The sequence below is a fragment of the Lynx canadensis genome, chromosome E1 (genome assembly GCF_007474595.2).
Source record: "Lynx canadensis isolate LIC74 chromosome E1, mLynCan4.pri.v2, whole genome shotgun sequence".
NCBI classification, from domain to species: Eukaryota; Metazoa; Chordata; class Mammalia; order Carnivora; family Felidae; genus Lynx; species Lynx canadensis.
Genome location: NC_044316.2, coordinates 35,844,355 through 35,864,129, shown reverse-complemented (window position 1 = coordinate 35,864,129; position 19,775 = coordinate 35,844,355). Strand labels below are relative to the sequence as shown.

General features: G+C 50.6%; 1 protein-coding gene and 1 long non-coding RNA gene across 3 annotated transcripts in view; one reads left to right on the top strand and one right to left on the bottom strand.

The window, feature by feature from the left end:
* Positions 1–1,665, top strand: part of IGF2BP1 (insulin like growth factor 2 mRNA binding protein 1) — a 40,308-nt gene extending 38,643 nt beyond the window's left edge. For both annotated transcript variants that reach the window (XM_030296247.1, XM_030296246.1), the window contains one exon: positions 1,573–1,665. In XM_030296247.1, the coding sequence (XP_030152107.1) occupies positions 1,573–1,665 (93 nt within the window). The remainder of the gene's footprint in view (positions 1–1,572) is intronic.
* LOC115501254 lies at positions 714–4,790 on the bottom strand. The gene is made up of 2 exons (XR_003964759.1): positions 4,645–4,790; positions 714–2,968 (listed from the first exon to the last, which is right to left on the bottom strand). It is a non-coding gene; the product is annotated as an uncharacterized LOC115501254 (long non-coding RNA).
* Between the last annotated feature and the right edge of the window lie 14,985 nt (positions 4,791–19,775).

Sequence of the window (19,775 nt, the reverse complement as noted above, 5' to 3'; positions counted from 1 at the left end):
CTGAGCCGAAATCAAGAGTCGGACACTTAACCGACCGAGCCACCCAGGCGCCCCTGGGTCATTCTTTTCTAGGTGTAGGAGTGTGACATGTAGATGTCTTATTTCCTCTTGAGGCTGTAGGGAGAGCGGTCTGAGGATTTCATATATGATATATATCCTATATAATAACCAGTATGTATTCTATATTCTTGGTCATCAACTAAGGGTCTTTCCTGTTGTCTAACCTTAGTGCTTCGCTAACACCTTGTGCACAGGATGAGAAAGGAAATTGGTATCACCCCCTTCCCCCGCCAAGTCTTGTTTGTGAAATAATAACGCCAATAACAACATTCTGGATGGCGCTTCCCCAGTACAGTCCCTTAGCCTTTCTCACAATGACTTTTCCATCCCTGCTTCCTGTTCTTCCACCGTCCCATTGCGGAACTCCCCACCCCCACCTCCAGGGAGCCGGTCGGCACTGCCCAGCATTGGGACTGACCCCAGAGCCTGCAAAGGAAAATGGATGTCGGGGTCAAATGCTCTGTACTTCGAAAAGTCAGGCAAAGGATGACCGGAAGGGAGTGAGGTTTTCCTAATATCCTCCAGTGTCGGAACCGGAAGGGGTACGGAGGTCTTTGAACGCAACCCCTTCCTCTTAGAGGACAGACGTTTCACAGCAGGCTTGTGGCCCGACCGACACTGTCTAAGCCAGTACAGGAGCCGGGAATCCGGGCTCTTGGTTCCCAGTGTGGTGTGGCTGTGCAGCAGCAGAAACGTGGGTTCTGGAGGCAGAGGCCTTGGAACTCAAACCCCCCTTGCGTGGTCTTGTGCGCCGTATGGCTTTGGCTAACTTTTCTGGGACCGTCTTTTGAGAAGTATTAACGGTAGCGTCTGTGGCGGAGTCTGCTGCACCAAGCACCATTCTGTGTGGTTTACCTATATTAACTCGTGTAATCCCCACGATAGCCTCATTTTACGGATGGGGGTGTGAGCTTAAGAGGGTAAAGGACATACGCAAGGATGCACAGGGCCAGGAGGTTTTCAGTACCGAAGCGGGGATGGTTTTCATCTGTTAGGATGAGGAGTAGAGAGAAGAGCTACGGAAGCCATCCGCTCGGGGCTGACCGAGTAGGAAGTGATCTAAAAAAAGGGAGTCCACCGTCTTGCCTCAACCTAGACCACCTTTCTGTTTAACCAAGAAACCAAGCACGCCGTGGGTGGGAGGACGCGATTCTGGCCACCGGTTCCGGGTGTCGCATTGTGCTGTTGATTTCCCTCGTGGAAACGTGTTCTTGGGGAAGGCGCCTTTGAGAAGGGGAGGGGAGAGACACCGATCCATTTTGTACGGTGGGGCTTCGGTGTCACTGCTGGTTTCTAAATCCGTCTCTGGACGTTTCGTTCTCTCTCCTGGGAACGTCGACGGGTGTGGTGGGGCTGTGGTCAGTGGGGAGGAGGTCTCCGAAGTTCATGACCCTCCGAGGGAGCACACACTCCTGGCGACTCCAGGAGGTTGATTCGGGGTTCCGCGGTACGTGTGGCAACTTTGTTAACCGGAGGCCCTCACTCCTGCCGCTCGTCTGTTTTTTCCTACAGATGGCCCAGCGGAAGATACGAGACATCCTGGCCCAAGTGAAACAGCTGCACCAAAAGGGACAGAGTAACCAGGCCCAGGCACGGAGGAAGTGACCAGCCCCTTCCCTTCGCGGCGACTCAAGGACAACGGGCTGAAGTCGAGAGCGCGTTCTCCCCAGCAGGCCTGAGAATGAGTGGGAATCAGGGACCCTTGGGCCGGGATGTAGACCAGGTTTGCCCGCTTGGCTTGAGGAAAGACGTTCCAGTGAGGAACCCTGATCCCTCGGCCCCACACGCCCAACCAATTGGCCCGACACTGCCCGCCCCTCAGGGTGTCACCATGGAAATTCTAGCTCAGGGTGCTTTTAAACGTGGATTGTTGAAGTAAGTTCTCCAGGTCCCACCAAGAGAGTGGGTCAGGCCCCAGTGGGAAGAGAAATAAAATTTCCTTCAGGTTTTTAAATCATGCAGAGGGGTGTTTTAATCAGCCTCAAAGGATGGTTTGCTTCTCAACCCGAAAATCCTTCCAGCCTTCTCCTACTTGGTTCGTTGATTAAAATACCTCTACTCTCGTGCCCTGACATAACCTCTTCCTATATAGCCTCTTCCAGAAGTCACGCTAATTGTTTTATCTGTACTGCTACCAGAAAAGGTGGGAACCAATGCATTGTTTTGCTTACGTTATTGACTCAGAGGAGAAGACACACCAGCATCTATAGTTTAAGTCCACTCCTTCCCTAACCGACCAGTAGGAACAGCAAGGAATAAAGAACGGGGGAGAGATGTGATTAAACTATATAGTAATCCACGTTTAAAAGGAGTGCCCTTATGGCCGATCTAGTCCAGATCGCCATCTTGAAAAATTGGCGCGATGAAAATGTTCTCCACTCTGTCGGGACTTCCCCACCGAGATTCCCTGCCCCATTCACGTCCTTCTCCCCATCTGGGTGCACATGGGCGGTAGTGAATGCTCGGCAGGGTAGGGGCTGACCACTGTACTGTCCCTGATTCCCACCATTCTCAGGCAGATTTTATATTTTTTTAAAGTCTATTTTAATGATTGGATATGAGCACTGGGAAGGGGACGTAACTCCCCTTGATAAAGTCTCAGTTCCATGGAGGACTTGAGTGGCCCCAAAGGCTGCCACTGTGCCCTCACTCCAGCCCGTGTGCTCCTATAAGGGCTGGTTCCCAGAGGCAGGGGTTGTGGGGCACTCCCCCGCCACGGCACTGTTCCCTCGGTGGAGGTGGGATGTGGAACCCGACCCCGAGCTCCCGGTAAAGCTGAAGTCCACCATCTGGCGTACGTTATGAATATTCAGTAAATGGGAGAGTATTTGCTTCTGTCGTTATCCCAGAGGCATATTTAACCGATGGCTTCTGCCTCCGTGAATCATCGGCATGACAAAAGTTGTGCCTAAAAAACAAAGTTCAAAATACCAGCAACCTTATGCACAAAGGGGTAAATAAGCTTAATTTATTAATTTCCCAGGCTCAGTAAGATCCCGTTGGAAGTTCAGCCCTTGTGGAAGACAGCAGCCATCAGTTGAATGAGGTTGGGCCTCCCCTCCTGATATACTGATTGTCAACGCATATCAGCCAGGTGGTGCACTTTAGTTAGCTACCTTGGACAATGCTATCAAGTGTGCTGGGAAGGGAGGAAGGCCTCTCTGCATGTGGAAAAAAGCCCATGCGTGGAGTCCCCTCCTTCCGACACTGCAACAACAACAGTAGTAACAACGAGACAACCATGACACGTGGGCGGAGTCAGTCAGGTAATGCTGTGCGCGAAGTAAACTACCTCAAGGTATGAAGTTACCTCAGCAATTACTTTCCTTTTTGTTCCCCCCACCTTTTTTTAACCTTTTTTTTTTTCTTTGCGGCTTGCTGATATTTTATATAAAAAAAGAAAAGCAAAGCAAAAGAGAAGCTGATAGTCTTGAATATTTTATTTTTTTAATGAAAAGAAAAAAAAAACGAGAAAGTTATGTTTCATAATTTCTTACAACATGAGCCAGTGTAAGCCTTTAGGATCTCTCTATGGAGAACAGGCCCTATGGGAAGGGCAGCAGGGGCTGGCTCTTTGGGAGGAGGCTGGGGCTCAGCGGCCCAAGGTGGAGAGAGCCTGGGGTGAGGCCCTGATCTCTGACCCCCAGATTCCTAAGCCACTGGCCTCTCCTGGGAAATCCCACCTGCTGGGGATTCAGAGACCTAGCAGAGCTGTGGGCCTCCAGTGGCCAAACGGCCGTCCCCAGCCACCTGCTCATGGCGTCTCCTCTCTCCCTTTTTGGTTAAAGGGCATCCCAGCCAGTTCTCCCCACCAGTGGTGCTGTTGAGATATTTTTAAATAATTGCCTCCGTTTTATCGAGGAGTGAATTAATATCTAAAAAGTATACCCACTTAAAAAAACAAAAACAAAAAACCCTCTATTCTCTTTCTAGAAGTATGGGAGCCAAGATTCCGTTGGTGGAAGAGACACAGCTGCTCTCTTACCCTCAGAGAGGTCCACCTGGTTTGTCATTGCAGTCTTTTCTTTTTTTGGGTGTTGTTTTCATTTCAGTCCCATCTTGCTGTTCCTTTGGGTCTGCGTCAACAGACCCAAGGAGCAGACAGACGCTCAGATGATTGCCCCTTCGTCTCCTGTCATCTTTAGATTGATCTGATTGGTTCGAACAGTGGACCCAAACCTAAAGGAATTCTTGATTTAGGGTGGTGGGTGCAAGAAGGAGTAGGGGGGTATGGGAATGCGACTGGGGACAGGTTCCTCCCTCGCTCGTGTCTTATCCTTGCGTCCCCATGACATTCCTTTACAACCTCCAGAACTGTCTACCCCAAAGAGAGGAAGAAGCAGGAGAGCATTTAGGGGTGATTGAGCTTCCCACCTGCCCTAACCACAAAAAAAGGGTCTCCCAACTTCCATCTCTGGCTCTGTATGCTTTAGCCCAAAATGAAGCAGATAACGTTCAGACATCGGCCATTTGGTGATTTAAGGCGAATTTCCAGCAGCAAGCATGCTTTAATATCCGGTTCAAACTACCAGCAGAAAAACAAACAACAAAAACCAACAAACAAAAAAAAACCACCCACAGTACCTGAAATGTGATTGTTGCAGTGTTCAGTTTCCTTGGGATCCTGCTCCCGTCACACCTTAAGCCCACGTCCTTTTCCTTTGGCTGGTTCAGCCCCCGGAAGAGACCAGGAAGTGTGGCAAGGGGCTGTCAGACGTTAGTTGAATTAGGCACAGCCTCCACCCATCGCTGACATCTGCCCAGCAGGAAAGTTGTGAAAGCTACCCTATCAGAAGCAGAAGGAATATGGTTTGGTGGTTAAAGTTCAGCGGGATAAAGGGACCTGTCTTGGTGGGCCCGCCTTTGACCCCTTAGGCTAGGTCTTGGGGCAGTGCCTTGCCCTCCTGCACATCACCTCCATTTCCCCGTCCTTGGCGAGATAAGTCAACGTGGAAAGCACTTGGGAGATTCGGATGATCAGAGAAAAGTGACTTTTAGAAAACCACTTCTATACTGAAGAGAGAGAGAGAGAGAGAGATATATATGTGTGTGTGCGCTACATATATATTTTTAAGAAAGGACCATCTCTTTAGGATATATTTTTTATTCTGTGGAACACACAAAAAAACCCAAATGGTTTGATTCACTTAACTTCAAAGCTGCATCTGCCAGTTACACCCGGATGGCTTTAATCCCCTCTAGGGTCTGGTTGCCTTTTGCAGTTTGGGTTGTGGACTCGGCTCCCCAGAAGGGTCTGGGTAGGAGAGAGCCATACGTAGGGACAGAGTTTTATCCCCTGCTGCCCTTTCCTGCCCTCCCCTGGGTCCTTGTCAAGTCCTTATTCCTTTCCCGTGAGCTCTCCACCTCCGGGGTGGGGGGGGGGTGGTTGGGAGCTATTCTTAGGTATGCCTCACTATTGGCAGGAAAGACCCCATGTAAAACCCAGAGAGCACTGCGGGGAACACTCCAGGTGGCTCTGTGTCCGTTTTCCTCTGTGCCAAAGACAGACAGACAGACAGGGGCTGAGAGAGGCCGTTTCTGAATCCAAGCAGTAGTCATCTTTCGACGTATACTTGGGCCCTCTGAGAGGGGCTCCTGGAAACAGTGCGAGCTAAAGACGCGTCCCTTCCCTTCTGAGGCTCCTGGGGGACGTGGGGGCGGTGCTTAACTTGCCAAGGGGTAGGGAGCTGAGAAAGGGGTCCGTTGGCTCCTGGTTGCACTTTGGGGAAGGAGGGGAAGTTTGGGGCTCCTCCACGTGGGACTGCTCTCTGTCCCCTGCCCCCACTGCAGAGATAGCATGGCGAGTTCCCTTCAGGCCTGGCAGACTGGCAGCGAGGAGGGGCCTCAGTTAGCTCTCAAGGGTGCCTTCCCCTCCTCCCACCCCAGACATAACCCTCTGCCAAACTGGGAACCAGCAGTGCTATGTAACTACCTCACAGAGCCCCAGAGGGACCCCCCAGGCTTCCAGTTCACGCCGAAGCCGAAGCCGGCACCTCCAGTCACCCCTTTCCTCCCACCCGGGGAGGGGGGGGCGATCTGTTTTCATTCTCCTGAAGTGTTTTACGGGGAGATCCTAGTGGCTTTGACATTCAAACCGCGCCACTGTTTTTTGCCTGTTTGTGGCAAACTGGTGGAAGGAAGACAGCACAGCCTGACCACAGTAATTGCAGGAAGATGGGAGACCTCCATGCCAGGGGACATAAAGCCATTTCCCTTCCAAATGCTCAATGACGTAGACGCAGAAACGTCTCTCTGGTACCCAGACTTCGAGTAACGCCAGCTGAAAGCTTCGGTTTCTTTGGATGCCTAAGGCTTCTCTGTCGGGGTACAGGGCAGGGAGGAGGCCTCGTGACCGAAGGTGAAGGTAGAGGGCGAGGGCCAGATCCCAACCTTGACCCTTGGGCCCGTGCACCTCCTTGGGGCACAGCCTGATGTGGGCACCATTTGCATGGTGTCTCAGCGTGGTTGAATCCGGACTGACGAGACATAGAAGAAGTTTTTGTTCTCTTAAACAGCAGGAAGCTCCTCGGGAGCGTGTGTTTTCGAGTTACCACAGGTGATGGATGCTACGAGTAGAAATGGATTAACTACCTCAATCCTTACAATAAGATTGGAACCGAGGGCAGGGACTCGTGCATAAGGGTATGAATCCTAGCCAGGAGAAGTGAGTTGAGGCTTGTGCCACAAAAAAGGTTTGTTCTTGAGGAACAGGCAGGCCTGCCAGGACTCCCCCCACCCCTGTCCAGGGGGCTGGGCGGTCTGGCAATTAGGTCCCCCCCCCCTTCCGCCTTCCTTGCCCGGGGGTCCAGCGTGTCACCCCTTTCCCTCCGGCTTGACCTCCGCTCACTTGCTCTAGCCTATCTCGTTGGACCAGAGAGGCTGGCTGGAGGTGAAATGGCCTGGAACCCATCACTCAGCCCTAGCGTCAGGAAGCCTGGGGAAGCCAGAGCTAAGACCTCTTCAACAGGGTTTCTTTGAGATGCTCCGCCTCCGCTGTGTCCTCAGTCTTCACAGGGGGGGCGGGGGGGGAGGGGGGGGAGGACAGTTGGCTCTAGAAGAGGTGGTGCGGGATCCTTTGTCCTGAGAGAGTCCAAGGCCCCTGGTCCTCTGGTCGCTCAGGCGTCTTTGTAGTCGGGGAGTCCACTGGGCGATCCCAGCCCCTCCCCACCCTCTAATGGACCTCCTCATAGAAGCCCCATTTCACTTTTGTTTTATCTACCTCTTAGCAAGACAATAGAGAGAAATTAGGTAGTGGCAACTCCACTTGCTTAGGTTAGGGGGGGAAAAAGATTTCTTTTTCCAAAGGAAAAAAAAAATATTACCTTAAAAATACTTTCCAAAAAATTTAAAAAACCAAAAAAAAAAAAAAAAAAAAGAGGGAGACATTTTCCAGTGACCACTGGATTGTTTTAATTCCCCAGACTTTTCTCTTTTTTTCCCCCGTAAATAAGTTTCACTCTTTGGCGAGTTTCTCCACTTGTTTAAGATAATGTGCTGTCCTAACTGGGACGGCGATCACAGTCTGCCCCCCCTGGCTTGTCCCACCCCTACACCCTGTTCCCACCAGTGAGTCTTACCTGCGCTCCTCCCCCTGACACCCTCCCGGCCAGGTGACTTCCGTCCCCCCAGCAAGAATAAAGACTGTGTGTGTGTGTTGGGGTGCTTAAGTCTTGACTCACCCTTTTCCCCCTGTGGGGGTTGGGAGGCCACTTGTAACACTTCCGTGTACATTTTATGTAACCCACTGCAATGTAAAGGTGTTCAAAATGAATTTCAGCAGATGATGAGTTAGCTTAATGAGTAAACATCCTCTGTCGCCACTTGGATGCTCCCCTTTTCTCCAGCATCTTCCTCCTGGTCCCGGAAACCAGAATAAGTCAGAGGAGCCCCCTCCCCAATGCAAAGTGAATTCGCATCCAGTCCTGAGACCCCTCTTAACTCAGGAGAGTGGAAAGTGTGTTTTTCTGGAATGCGGATCCTGGTGGCGGCCGGAAGGGGCTTCTGCATGTGACTGTGCTATCCCATTCTGTAATTCGCGGCCACTTTGAAAATTGTACCTGGCTGGAAGTCTGCCAGCCATCGCCACGGTATTTCGATTGTACCCTTTAATCTGTACTTTGCTTTGTCGGGGGAGGTGGGGCAGCTGACTCAGACTTTGCGAATTTGTTCTTTTGCTGGATGGGCGCTCCAGCTTTTCCCATGAAGGTTGTTTAAGCTACAGACCACTTCATTCTGCTGTTTTCAATTTCAAAAATAAAAAGGAAACTTCTATCGAAAGCTGCGCACGCGTGTGTGTCTGTCTCGTCTCGGGCGGGGGGTGGGTGGTGGTCTTTGGGGTCTGGTAGCAGAGATGCTCAGACCTCCAGCAGCCGACTTCAATGTTGAGAGTCCTGGTTCCCAGGGACCAGAGTCACTCAAATGCAGACGAGGCCTTTTTCTTAAATTCACCGACAGCCAACAAGGAGTGGCCTTTAGACGGTGCCTTGCTGTTAACGTCCTTTGCATGTTGGAATACGGCCTCTGCCGTATTGCAGAATCGGTGCATGTTGGGGAAACAGTGCAGAGCAGTCTCCGTGGCTCTGGAGGTCAGGAAGAGGTATTGCCCTTCCTGACCCCTGCCCCAAGAAAAACTATGCAAATGGCTTCTTCCTTACGGGTTTCCGTCACCGGCTACCGTGACCCTGCCCTCGCCTAGTTTCCTTTCTGAATGTCAGCAAGGTGGAGGGACACAACCTAGACTCCCAAGCGTGGCTCCCCGGATTCTTGGTCCAGCCCTTTCTGCCCTGGCATCTTTCAAAGATGACCTGATGGTACAGGGCGATACCATGCTTAAAGAAACGTTCTAGGCCATCTGTTCAGACCTAGGGCTGTTTGGACCCTGAATAGATGGGTCTAGCGCCAGTTACGGTGTTGTGAAATCTGATGTCAAGGGGACACGCTAAGAATGGAATGATCTGTCCCTCCTCCTTACGTCTGCCCTGGGTATTGGGCAGATTTGTGAAGAGCTCGCTTCCCCGCCCCCCCCCCCCCCGACGGTGGGGAACATTTGCTAAGAATGGTTATACCTGTCTTTTCTCCTCCTAATCCTCTCTCTCCACATCTTTTCTTTTTTTCCCTACGTAACCCAATCTTTTTTTTTTTTTTTTAGTTTATTTTGAGAGAGAGAGAGTGCGAGTGAGTGGGGGAGGGGCAGAGAGCAAGAGTTGCGGGGGGGGGGGGGGGGAACGCAAGCAGGCTCCATGCTGTCAGCGCGGAGCTCGAACTCACGAACCCCGCAAGATCATGACCTGAGCCGAAACCAAGAGTGGGATGCGCGACCGACTGAGCCACCCTGGCTCCCCAAATCCAATCATGTTTGCAAAAGGTTTAATTAAGGTGGATCTGGATAAGTTAAAAGTCATTAGGCTGGGTTTAGTGTTGGCGGTTATTTGTGCCCTCCCACATAAGGAGATCAATGTCAGGACATGATTTTCCAGTCTTGCTGGAAACTTCACGAAGGAGGTGAATATTTATTTGTTCCCTGCCCTGTTTCCGAAATCATTTTAAGGTGGCTGAAACACGGGGATGAAGCCCTGTGGACACTTTGCTGATAATGGTCAACGTTTGTTGGGATCAACAGTGTGCTTACACCCATTTAAGGCATTCGGGGGGCGCCTGGGTGGCGCAGTCGGTTAAGCGTCCGACTTCAGCCAGGTCACGATCTCGCGGTCCGGGAGTTCGAGCCCCGCGTCGGGCTCTGGGCTGATGGCTCAGAGCCTGGAGCCTGTTTCTGATTCTGTGTCTCCCTCTCTCTCTGCCCCTCCCCCGTTCATGCTCTGTCTCTCTCTGTCCCAAAAATAAACGTTGAAAAAAAAAAAAAAAAAGGCATTCGGGGCCTTACGTGACAGCGTGTTTAATTCTCCCAATAATCCTGAAATGAATGTTACTCCCCTTTTATACACAGAACCGAAAATCAGACAGGTTATGTTACTAAAGCCACAAAGCGTTTGATTCTAGAACCCAGACCTTTGCCAGTACAGCTAACCACCATCTCTGCAAGAGGAACCTTCGCTGGTGTAGGCGAAACATGGAAGCTACTTCTGCTGACGGTTTGCGAGAACACCCTTCTTTTCACCATCTGTGTAAGTAATCAGTGGTAAATTCACAAAAGCGGCTTTTTGTATCGTTCCTGGTCAAATCGGTCAGAACTGGCTTTGGCCTTGCCTTCCCATGTGTGCACGAGCCTGACAACTTTGGTGTCCAGTGTGGGGCCCATGAAGGTACGGTGCCCTTAAAAGACTGGAGGCTGGGGTGCCTGGGTGGCTCAGTCGGTGAAGCGTCCGACTTCAGCTCAGGTCACGATCTCGCGGTCCGTGAGTTCGAGCCCCGCGTCGGGCTCTGGGCTGATGGCTCGGAGCCTGGAGCCTGTTTTCCGATTCTGTGTCTCCCTCTCTCTCTGCCCCTCCCCCGTTCATGCTCTGTCTCTCTCTGTCTCAAAAATAAATTAAAAACATTTAAAAAAAATTAAAAAAAAAAAAAAGACTGGAGGCTGCATGGGCCAGGGTAGGGGGTACTACACATGCCCCAGGGTCTGGTAGCTTAGCCCTCACCTAAGTCGTGGGCGAGAGGGCAGGTGTCCTACCTATTCAGGAACTGCGTGGGTCAGGTTGGCGTATAGGACTTTCTGGAACCTCATGGTTAACACCACCTGTTGATAGACGTTTGGAGGTCAAGCGGCGGCGAGAGGGAGGATCGGTGCTTTCAGGTGTTAAAGGTGAGTTTAAGGCTGAGTTGGTAGCCACTTAAAACCGAAAGGAAGTGCGGGGCGCCTGGATGGCTCAGTCGATCAAGCATCCGACCTCAGATCAGGTCATGATCTCACCGCTCAAGAGTTCAAGCCCTGAGTCGGATTCTGCACTGATGGCCCCGGGGCCTGGAGCCTGCTTCAAACTCTGTCTCTGTCTCTCTCTTCCCCTACCCCCACCCCCGCTCCAGTGCTCATGCGTGCTCTCTCACTCTCTCTCTCTCTCAAATGTAAATAAACATTAACAAAACCCAAAAGGAAGCGCGAAGTTGTGCAAGTGGCTGCGTAATTCCCACAGTATCTGTGTTAAAACTCCCTGGTTTGTGTTTCTGTTTTTTTTTTTTTGTTTTTGTTTTTTTTAAACACCTAATGGATTTGGGCAAAAAACTTGCAGGAAAGCGGCAGGGGTTGGGGGTGGTGGTGCTGGAGGTAAAGATAAAGGAACTTTGCAACTGAAGGGTCCAGACCATTTACTGTATGAACTGTCATAACCGGGACTGAAATGTGTCACAGGCTGTACTGTGAATGTACACAAAGTGCTAGAAAATTCTTCTGGTGTCCAAAATTTTCAGTCTATGATGATATCTTTTTTTTTTTTTCAATCTCTGCATAGGAAGGTTTTTATTTTTTCCATTGTACATTATATTGCTCTATTTGTCTATAATAAACATGTATAGTTATATAATATTTATTTACTTATTTATTCATTCATTCTTTTTTTTTTTAATTTTTTTTTTTAATGTTTATTTTTGGGACAGAGAGAGACAGAGCATGAACGGGGGAGGGGCAGAGAGAGAGGGAGACACAGAATCAGAAACAGGCTCCGAGCCATCAGCCCAGAGCCTGACGCGGGGCTCGAACTCACGGAGTGCGAGATCGTGACCTGGCTGAAGTCGGACGCTTAACCAACTGCGCCACCCAGGCGCCCCCATTCATTCTTTTTTGAAAATCTTTTTTATGTTTATTTTTGAGACAGAGAGACAGAGCAGGAGCGGGGGAGGGGCAGAAAGCGAGGGAGACACAGAATCAGAAGCAGGCTCCAGGCTCTGAGCCGTCAGCCCAGAGCCCGAGGCGGGGCTCGAACTCACGGACTGCGAGATCGTGACCTGAGTTGAAGTCGGATGTTCCACCGACTGAGCCACCCAGACGCCCCTAATTCATTCATTCTTGAGAGAGGGAGAGAGAGTACGCGCTTGCTTGCCCATAGTGGGGGAGGGGCAGAGAGTGAGGGAGAGAGAGAATCCCAAGCACGCTCAGTGCTGTCCGTGCACGGCCAGACATGGGGCTCGAACCCACAAATCGTGAGATCGTGACCCGAGCCGAAATCAAGAGTTGGACGCTTAACCGAACTGAGCCACCCAGGTGCCCCTTTATTTTGTATTAAGGTCAAATTGGTATATAACGTTATGTTAGTTTCAGGCGTATGGCACAGCAGAGTGACACGTGTATACTCCCTGCAAAGTGATTGCCACAGTAAGTCTAGTTGCCATTCCTTACCATACGGTTGACCCCCCCCAACCCTTTTCACCCACCCCCTCCCTCCTTTCCCTCTGATAAACACCACTGTATCCTCTGCGTCTCTGAGTTTTGTTTGTTCAGATCGCTTTTTAGATTCCACATAGAAGTGAAATCATATGTTATTTATCTTTGACGTATTTCACTTAGCTTAATGTCCTCATGGTGCATCCGTGTTGTCACCAATGGCGACCACATTCTTTTCTATGGCTGAGTGGTATTCCGTTGCCGATACAGATCACATCCTCATCCGTTCATCCACCGATGGACACTTAGGTTGCTTCCATATCTCGGCTGTTGTAAATCATGTTGCAATGATCGTAAGGATGCGTGCATCTTTTTGAGTTAGCATTTTCCCTTTCTTTGGGTAAGTACCCAGAAGCGGACTTAGGATTGCTGGATCGTATGATCGATGTACTTGTAATTTTTCGAGGAACCTCCGTATTGTTTTCCTTAGTGGCTGCACCAATTTACATTCCCACCAGCAGCATCCGAGGGCTCCCTTTTCCCCCACATCCTCATCAACTCTTGTTATTTCTTGTCTTTATAATGATGTCTTGTTGTTTGGCAAGTTCAAGATCCCATTCTTCATGGCCTTGGCTGCCTGCCAGGGGGAGCAACCACAACCAATAATCCCAGCAACTCTCGAGGCCTGCCGGCCAGGGAGAGCGTCTTGAAACAGTGAGTTTCCCCGACAGTCCAGGGAAAGCGGCTGTTTTTTCACAAAGTAAAAAATGCCATGTTCCTAATTCAACATTTGTAACTCTTGGCAGAAGTTGGTCAAAGTTGGCCTATGTGTCTTGCTGTAAAGAGGCTCTATTAGGGGCACCTGGGTGGCTCAGTCGGTTAAGCTTCCGACTTCGGCTCAGGTCATGATCACGCTGTCCGTGAGTTCGAGCCCCGCGTCGGGCCCTGTGCTGACAGCTGGGAGCCTGGAGCCTGTTTTGGATTCTGTGTCTCCCTCTCTCTCTCTGACCCTCCCCCGTTCATGCTCTGTCTCTCTCTGTCTCAAAAATCAATAAATGTTAAAAAAATTTTTTTTAAAAATGAGGCTCTATTAGTTTCCTAGGGAGGCTGTTACAATTCCCTCGAAGCTGGTGGCTTAAAACGGTTCCGGAGGCCAGAGGTCTGAAATCAAGGTGTCAGTAGGTCAGTTCTGGAGACCCTTAGACCTACGCCTTTCTTCCAGCTTCCGGTGCTTGACAGCGGTCCTTGACTCTCCTTGGCCTGTAGACAAATCACTCCAGTCTCAGCCTTCGTCTTCACATGGTCTTCTCTGTGGCTCTGTCTCTGTCTGTCTCCTATGAAGACAGTCGTTATCGGACTTACGGCCCACTCTCATCCAGGATGATGTAATCTTGAGATACTTACAGACATCTGCAAAAACCCTTATTTCAGATAAGGTCACATTCTTTTGTTGTTGTTGTTTTAACTTTATTTTAATGTTTGTTTGTTTGTTTGTTTTTGAGAGAGAGAGAGAGAGAGAGAATGAGTGGGGGAGAGGCAGAGAGAGACGGAGACACAGAATCCGAAGCAAGGTCCAGGCTCTGAGCTGTCAGCATAGAGCCCGGTGCGGGGCTCGAACTCACAAGCAGTGAGATCATGACCTGAGCTGAACTCGGGCACTTAACTGACTGAGCCACCCAGGCTCCCCTTTTAAAAAAAATTTTTATGTTTATTTTTGAGAGAGAGGGAGCATAAGCAGGGGAGAGGCAGAGAGAGAGGGAGACACAGAATCCAAAGCAGGCTCCAGGCTCTGAGCTGTCAGCACAGAGCCCGACGCGGGGCTCAAACCCACGAATGCGAGATCATGACCTGAGTCGAAGTCGGACGCTTAACCAACTGAGCCAGGTACCCCCAGACAAGGTCACATTCTAAGGTCCAGGGTGGGCATATCATTTAGGAGGATGCCATTGAACCCATACAGAGGCCATACTTCATGGGGCTTGGCCCACCTGCCCCTGACAAGTTGGTTATATTGGATTTTTAACACCTCTTCTTCTGGAAGTTGAGGAGATCGCAGTGTCCTTTTGGAAAGACATAGGTGAGACCCTGCAGCCCAACTCACCAGCTATGGGTTAGGATGTTTGGATGGTGGTGACTCTAGTTGCTGAAGCATTTGGTGACAAGGGGGACAGGTGGTACTTTACCGTGGCCCCAAGACCCCAATGTTTTGGGTTGGCTAGAGTTACAGATGAAGGGGAGGGGCTTCATAATTGTTACCCCTCTTGCACAGGAGAGAAGGACTCCTTCCCTCCAACCTGTGGCTGTGACTGTAGGTCAAATACTCCCTGGTGGTCAAGGGCAGTCATTTATGCAGACTTGTACTAGGGTCTGCTCTTAGAATGAGTGGGAAGGGAGGAACATTGGGGATGGTTTGGGGCAAAAGCTTGATTATCTTTTTTTTCTTTTTAATTTTTTTTTAACGTTTATTTATTTTTGAGACAGAGAGAGACAGAGCATGAATGGGGGAGGGGCAGAGAGAGAGGGAGACACAGAATCGGAAGCAGGCTCCAGGCTCTGAGCCATCAGCCCAGAGCCCGACGTGGGGCTCGAACTCACGGACCGCGAGATCGTGACCTGAGCTGAAGTCAGACGCTCAACCGACTGAGCCACCCAGGCGCCCCATCTTTTTTCTTTTTGAGAGAGAGAGCGAGAGAGAGCATGAAAGCAGGGTGGGGGCGGGCAGAGGGAGAGAGAGAAAGAATCTTAAGCAGGTTCCACGCTCAGCACAGAGCCTGAGGCGCGGCTTGATCCCACGACCCTGGGATCATGACCCGAGCCGAACTCCAGAGTCGGACGCTCAACCGACTGAACCACCCAGGCGCCCCAAAAGCTGAATGTCTTGGTCAGCCTGGGCTGCTGTAACAGAATACCACAGACGGTGTGGCTTATAAACCACGGAAATCTATTGTGCACAGTCCTGGTTCCCCAGGAGCCTGGGAAGTCCAAGGTCAAGTCATAGGCAGCTTGGGTGTCTGGCGAGGAGCAGCTTCCTGGTGTAGACAGCCGTCTTCCAGCTGTCCTCCCATGGTAGGGGGACGACGGAACTGTCTTGGGTCTCCTACAAGGGCACCAATCTCAGTGGGTCTTTACTTCAACGAGGAAACACTGGCCTGCCCGAGAGAAGCTTTCTGAGAGGTCCCCGTGGGCGACAGGAAGGGAAAGCTGTAACTTCCCTCCGAGTCACTGTGACCTCAGCCTGGATTTATAATGGAAAACGTAAGCACCCAGATGGTGAGGTAGCCACTCGGGGGTCAGACTGACCGGTTTGTTCGATTGGCACCAACTGTCAGGGACAATTAAATCCAGAAAACTTCAGCCACTGGGCAACCAACTCCCCCCAAATGGCGGCCCAGACATGGGTTGAGGTAAATCCCCCTTCGGGCTGCAGGGGAGAAAACAAATCGAAGGTCCAGGCTGCAGGTCAATTGCACGGGAAATGGGTGTCATATCACTCAGGGACTCTTAGATGGGCTGCGTCACGTTCTGGGGCTTCCTGGGCACAGCCCTTGGTAGCAAAAAGTACCCAGCAGTGGGCAGCACCTGGGACATTCGCTGGACCTTTCAAGCTGGCATCATCCCCAGGCAGCAGGTGGCCCCGAAAGACGGATGGACTCCTGAAAAGGGAAAACCCAGAAATGATAACTAACCGGCCAGAGGAGGGTCACCTCCCCGCAGAACACATTTCAGACGGTTCGGTCTCTGCATGTGGCAATTCCCTGGAAGGTACCTCCCACTGAAGTCAGTTATTCAAGGGGGGCGCCTGGGTGGCTCAGTCGGTGAAGCGTCCGACTTCGGCTCGGGTCACGGTCCAGCGGTCCGTGAGTTCGAGCCCCTCGACGGGCTCTGTGCTGCCAGCCTGAAGCCGGCTTTGGATTCTGTGTTTCCCCCTCTCTCTCTGCCGCTCCCCCCACTCGCGCTCCCCGCCCCCTTCCTCGAAAACCAATAATCATGAAAACAAAATAAATAAGTCATTCCATTGTGAGTTTGGGGACGAGGGCCAGAATGTAAGAGACCCAAACCACATAAGTAGCCCTCTCGTTCTGCTTTTTCCTCCCCGTAGCCAAGAACCATGTTTTAGGAAAAACCGACACCTGCCTAATTCTCCACCTGGACTCCTGGGGTCAAAATCAGCTCTACTTTCCCGGTGGGCTCAGCCTTGACCTCAGCTCCTCTGATCACAACCTTCTCCCTGCCAGGCACCAACCCCGGGGTTTGCGATCACTCCCCACTCTCCCCAGGCAGAGCGTGGGAGCCGCACAGACCTGACCTCAAACCCGGGAAAATGTTCACTAATCTACAAGGTAAGGATATTAATACTACCCTCGTTAGTGCGAATAATGGCCTCTACGATGTGGATGTTATCAAAGGATCACTTTGATAATTAAGAAAACAAACGTCGAATCAATGACATCGATTGTGAATAAGATGACATCGATTGTGAGGCACAGCGTTATTTCATATATTATCAGGCCATCGTTGCTTCTTTTTGAGTTTTTTTTTTTGGTTTTTCCGGTAACGTTATTGAAATACAGGGGTACAATACAGGGGTATTGAAATACAGGATCTCGCGGTCCGTGAGTTCGAGCGCGAGATCGTGACCTGAGCCGAAGTCGGACGCTTCACCGACTGAGCCACCCAGGCGCCCCCCAAATTTTTTTTTTTTTTAAGAAATACAATTCCACTCAGCCATATCATCCCGTACCATAAAATTCACCCACTTGAAGTGTGTAATCCCTTGGGTTTTGCACAGTCAGAGTTCAGCATCTATCACCGCAGCCCCGTTTTAGGGCATTTTCATCCCTCCCCTGCAAAGAAACCCCGTTCATGGTCGTTCCCCATTGCCCCCTTCCTCCAGCCCCCGGCAACCAATGTGTCTCCCTAGATTTGCCTGTGTGGACGTTTCATAGACATAGAACCGAACGAGAGATGACCTTTGGTGACTGACTTCTTTCACCTAGCCAGTGTTTTCGAGGTTTGTTCAGGTTGTAGACGAAACCAATGCAGGCATACCTCGTTTTATTGCACTTTGTAGATGCCACGTTTTTTGTTTTTGTTTTTGTTTTTTTTACGTTTATTTATTTTTGAGACCGAGACAGACAGAGCATGAACGGGGGAGGGTCAGAGAGAGAGAAGGAGACACAGAATCTGAAACAGGCTCCGGGCTCTGAGCTGTCAGCCCAGAGCCCGACGCGGGGCTCGAACTCACGGACCGCGAGATCGTGACCTGAGCCGAAGTCGGCCGCTTCACCGACTGAGCCACCGAGGCGCCCCGCTGCCACGTGTTTTGCAGTGAAAGCTTGTGGCAACCCTGGAGTGAGCAAGCCGATGGCGCCATTTTTTTCCAACGGCACTCGCTCGCTTTGTGTTTCCGCGTCACCTTTTTGTAATTCTTGCCACGCGTCAGACTTTCTTCGGTTATATATGTTTGTTACGATGACGTCTGCCCAGTGATCTTTGATGTCACTTTCTGTGCCTGTTTTAGGGCACCACCAACAGCACCCATGTAAGACAGTGAACTTGATCCCCAGGCATCCCTATTCCCCGAGACCGGGCAATATGGAAGTCAGGCCCGTTAGAAACCCAACAGTGGCCTCTAAGTGTTCCCGGGAAAGGGAGAGTTTCACATCCCTCCCTTTAAGTCAAAAGCTGGAAATGATTAAGCGCGGCGAGAAAGGCATGCCGAGAGCCGAGATAGGCTGAAAGCCAGGCCTCTCGTGCCAAACAGTTAGCCAAGTCGTGGATGCCGAGGAAAAGCTCTGGAAGGAAATGAGCAGTGGCAGCTGCGGTGAACACAGGAGTTAGGAAGTGGAACAGCCTTATGGCCGATAATGGAGAAAGTGTCAGCGGTCTGGAGAGAAGATCAAACCGGCCACAACATTCCCGTAAGCCACAACCTCATGCAGGGCAAGGGCCCCAAAGTTCTTCAGTTCTGTGCAGGGTGAGAGAGGTGAGGGAGCTGCGGAAGAAAAATACGAGGCGAGCAGAGGTCGGCTCGTGGGAAAGAAGTCCTCCCCATACCATAAAAGTCCAAGGTGAAGCAGTACGTGTTGATGTACAAGCTGTGGCACGTGATCCCGGAGATCCAGCTAGGATAATTATTGATACCAGATTTTCAATACCAGATTTTCATGGGAGGCAAACCAGCCTTCTTTGGAGGAAGGGGACTTTCATAGCTAGAGAGGAGAAGTCAATAACAGGCTTCAAAGCTTCAGAGGATAGGGTGACTCTCTTGTGAGGGACTAACGCAGCTGGTGACTTTCAGTTGAAGCCAGTGCTCCCCTAGCATTCTGAAAACCCTCGGGCCCTGAGGAGTTATGTTAAGGGACGCCTGGGCGGCTCAGTCGGTTGAGCCTCCAACTCTTGATTTCGGCTCAGGTCATGATCTCAGGGTAGTGGGATCGAGCCCTGAGTCAAGCTCTGTGCTGACCTTGGACTCGCATGGGATTCTCTCTCTCTCTCTCTCTCTCTCTCTCTCTCTCTCTCTTCCTCTGCTCGTGTGTGCTCTCTCTCTAAAACAAAACAAAACAGAAAAAACCAGAATGATTTTAGATTCACTCAGCCTGTGCTGTAGAAATGGAACAAAGCCTGGATGAGAGCACATCTGTTTACAACATGGTTTCCTGGACATTTTAAGCCCACTGTTCAGAACTGCCGCGTTGGAAAGGAAAAAGGTTCCTTTCCAAAAGATTACTGCCCACTGACAATGCACCCTGGTCACCCAAGAGCTCTGGTGGAGATGTACAATGAGATTAATGTTTTTTCATGTCTGCTAACACCACATCCATTGTGCAGCCCTTGGATAAAAGAGTCATTTTGACTTTCAAGTCTTGTTGTTTAAGAAATACGTTTCGTGAGGTTTCAGCTCTCCTAGATAGTGATTCCTTTGATGGATCTGAGCAAAGTAAATTGCAAACCTTCTGGAAAGGTTTCACCATTTAATTTTTTTTTTTTTTTTTTAGAGAGAGAGAGAGAACGAGTTGGGGAGAGGAACAGAGGCAGAGAGAGAGAGAGAGAATCTTAAGCAGACTCCATGCTCAGCAAAAAGCCTGACATAGGGCTTGATCCCACAACCTTGAGATCATGACCTGAGCCAAAAATCAAGACTCGGACGCTCAACCGACTGAGCCACCCGGGTGTCCCAGGATTCACCGTTTAGATGCCACGAAGAACATTTGTGGTTTGCGGGAAGAGGTCAAAATATCAGCTGAAGTTCACAGGAGTTGGAGGAACTTGATTCCAACCCTTGTGGATGGCTTTGAGGGGCTCAGGACTTGAGTGGAAGAAGTCCCCGCAGACGTGGTGGAAAAGCAAGAGAACTAGGAGCAGGAGTGGAACCAGAAGATGGGAGTACATTGCTGCGATCTCGTGACTAAGTTGAACAGATGAGGGGGGGTGCTTCTGAGAGGGACCC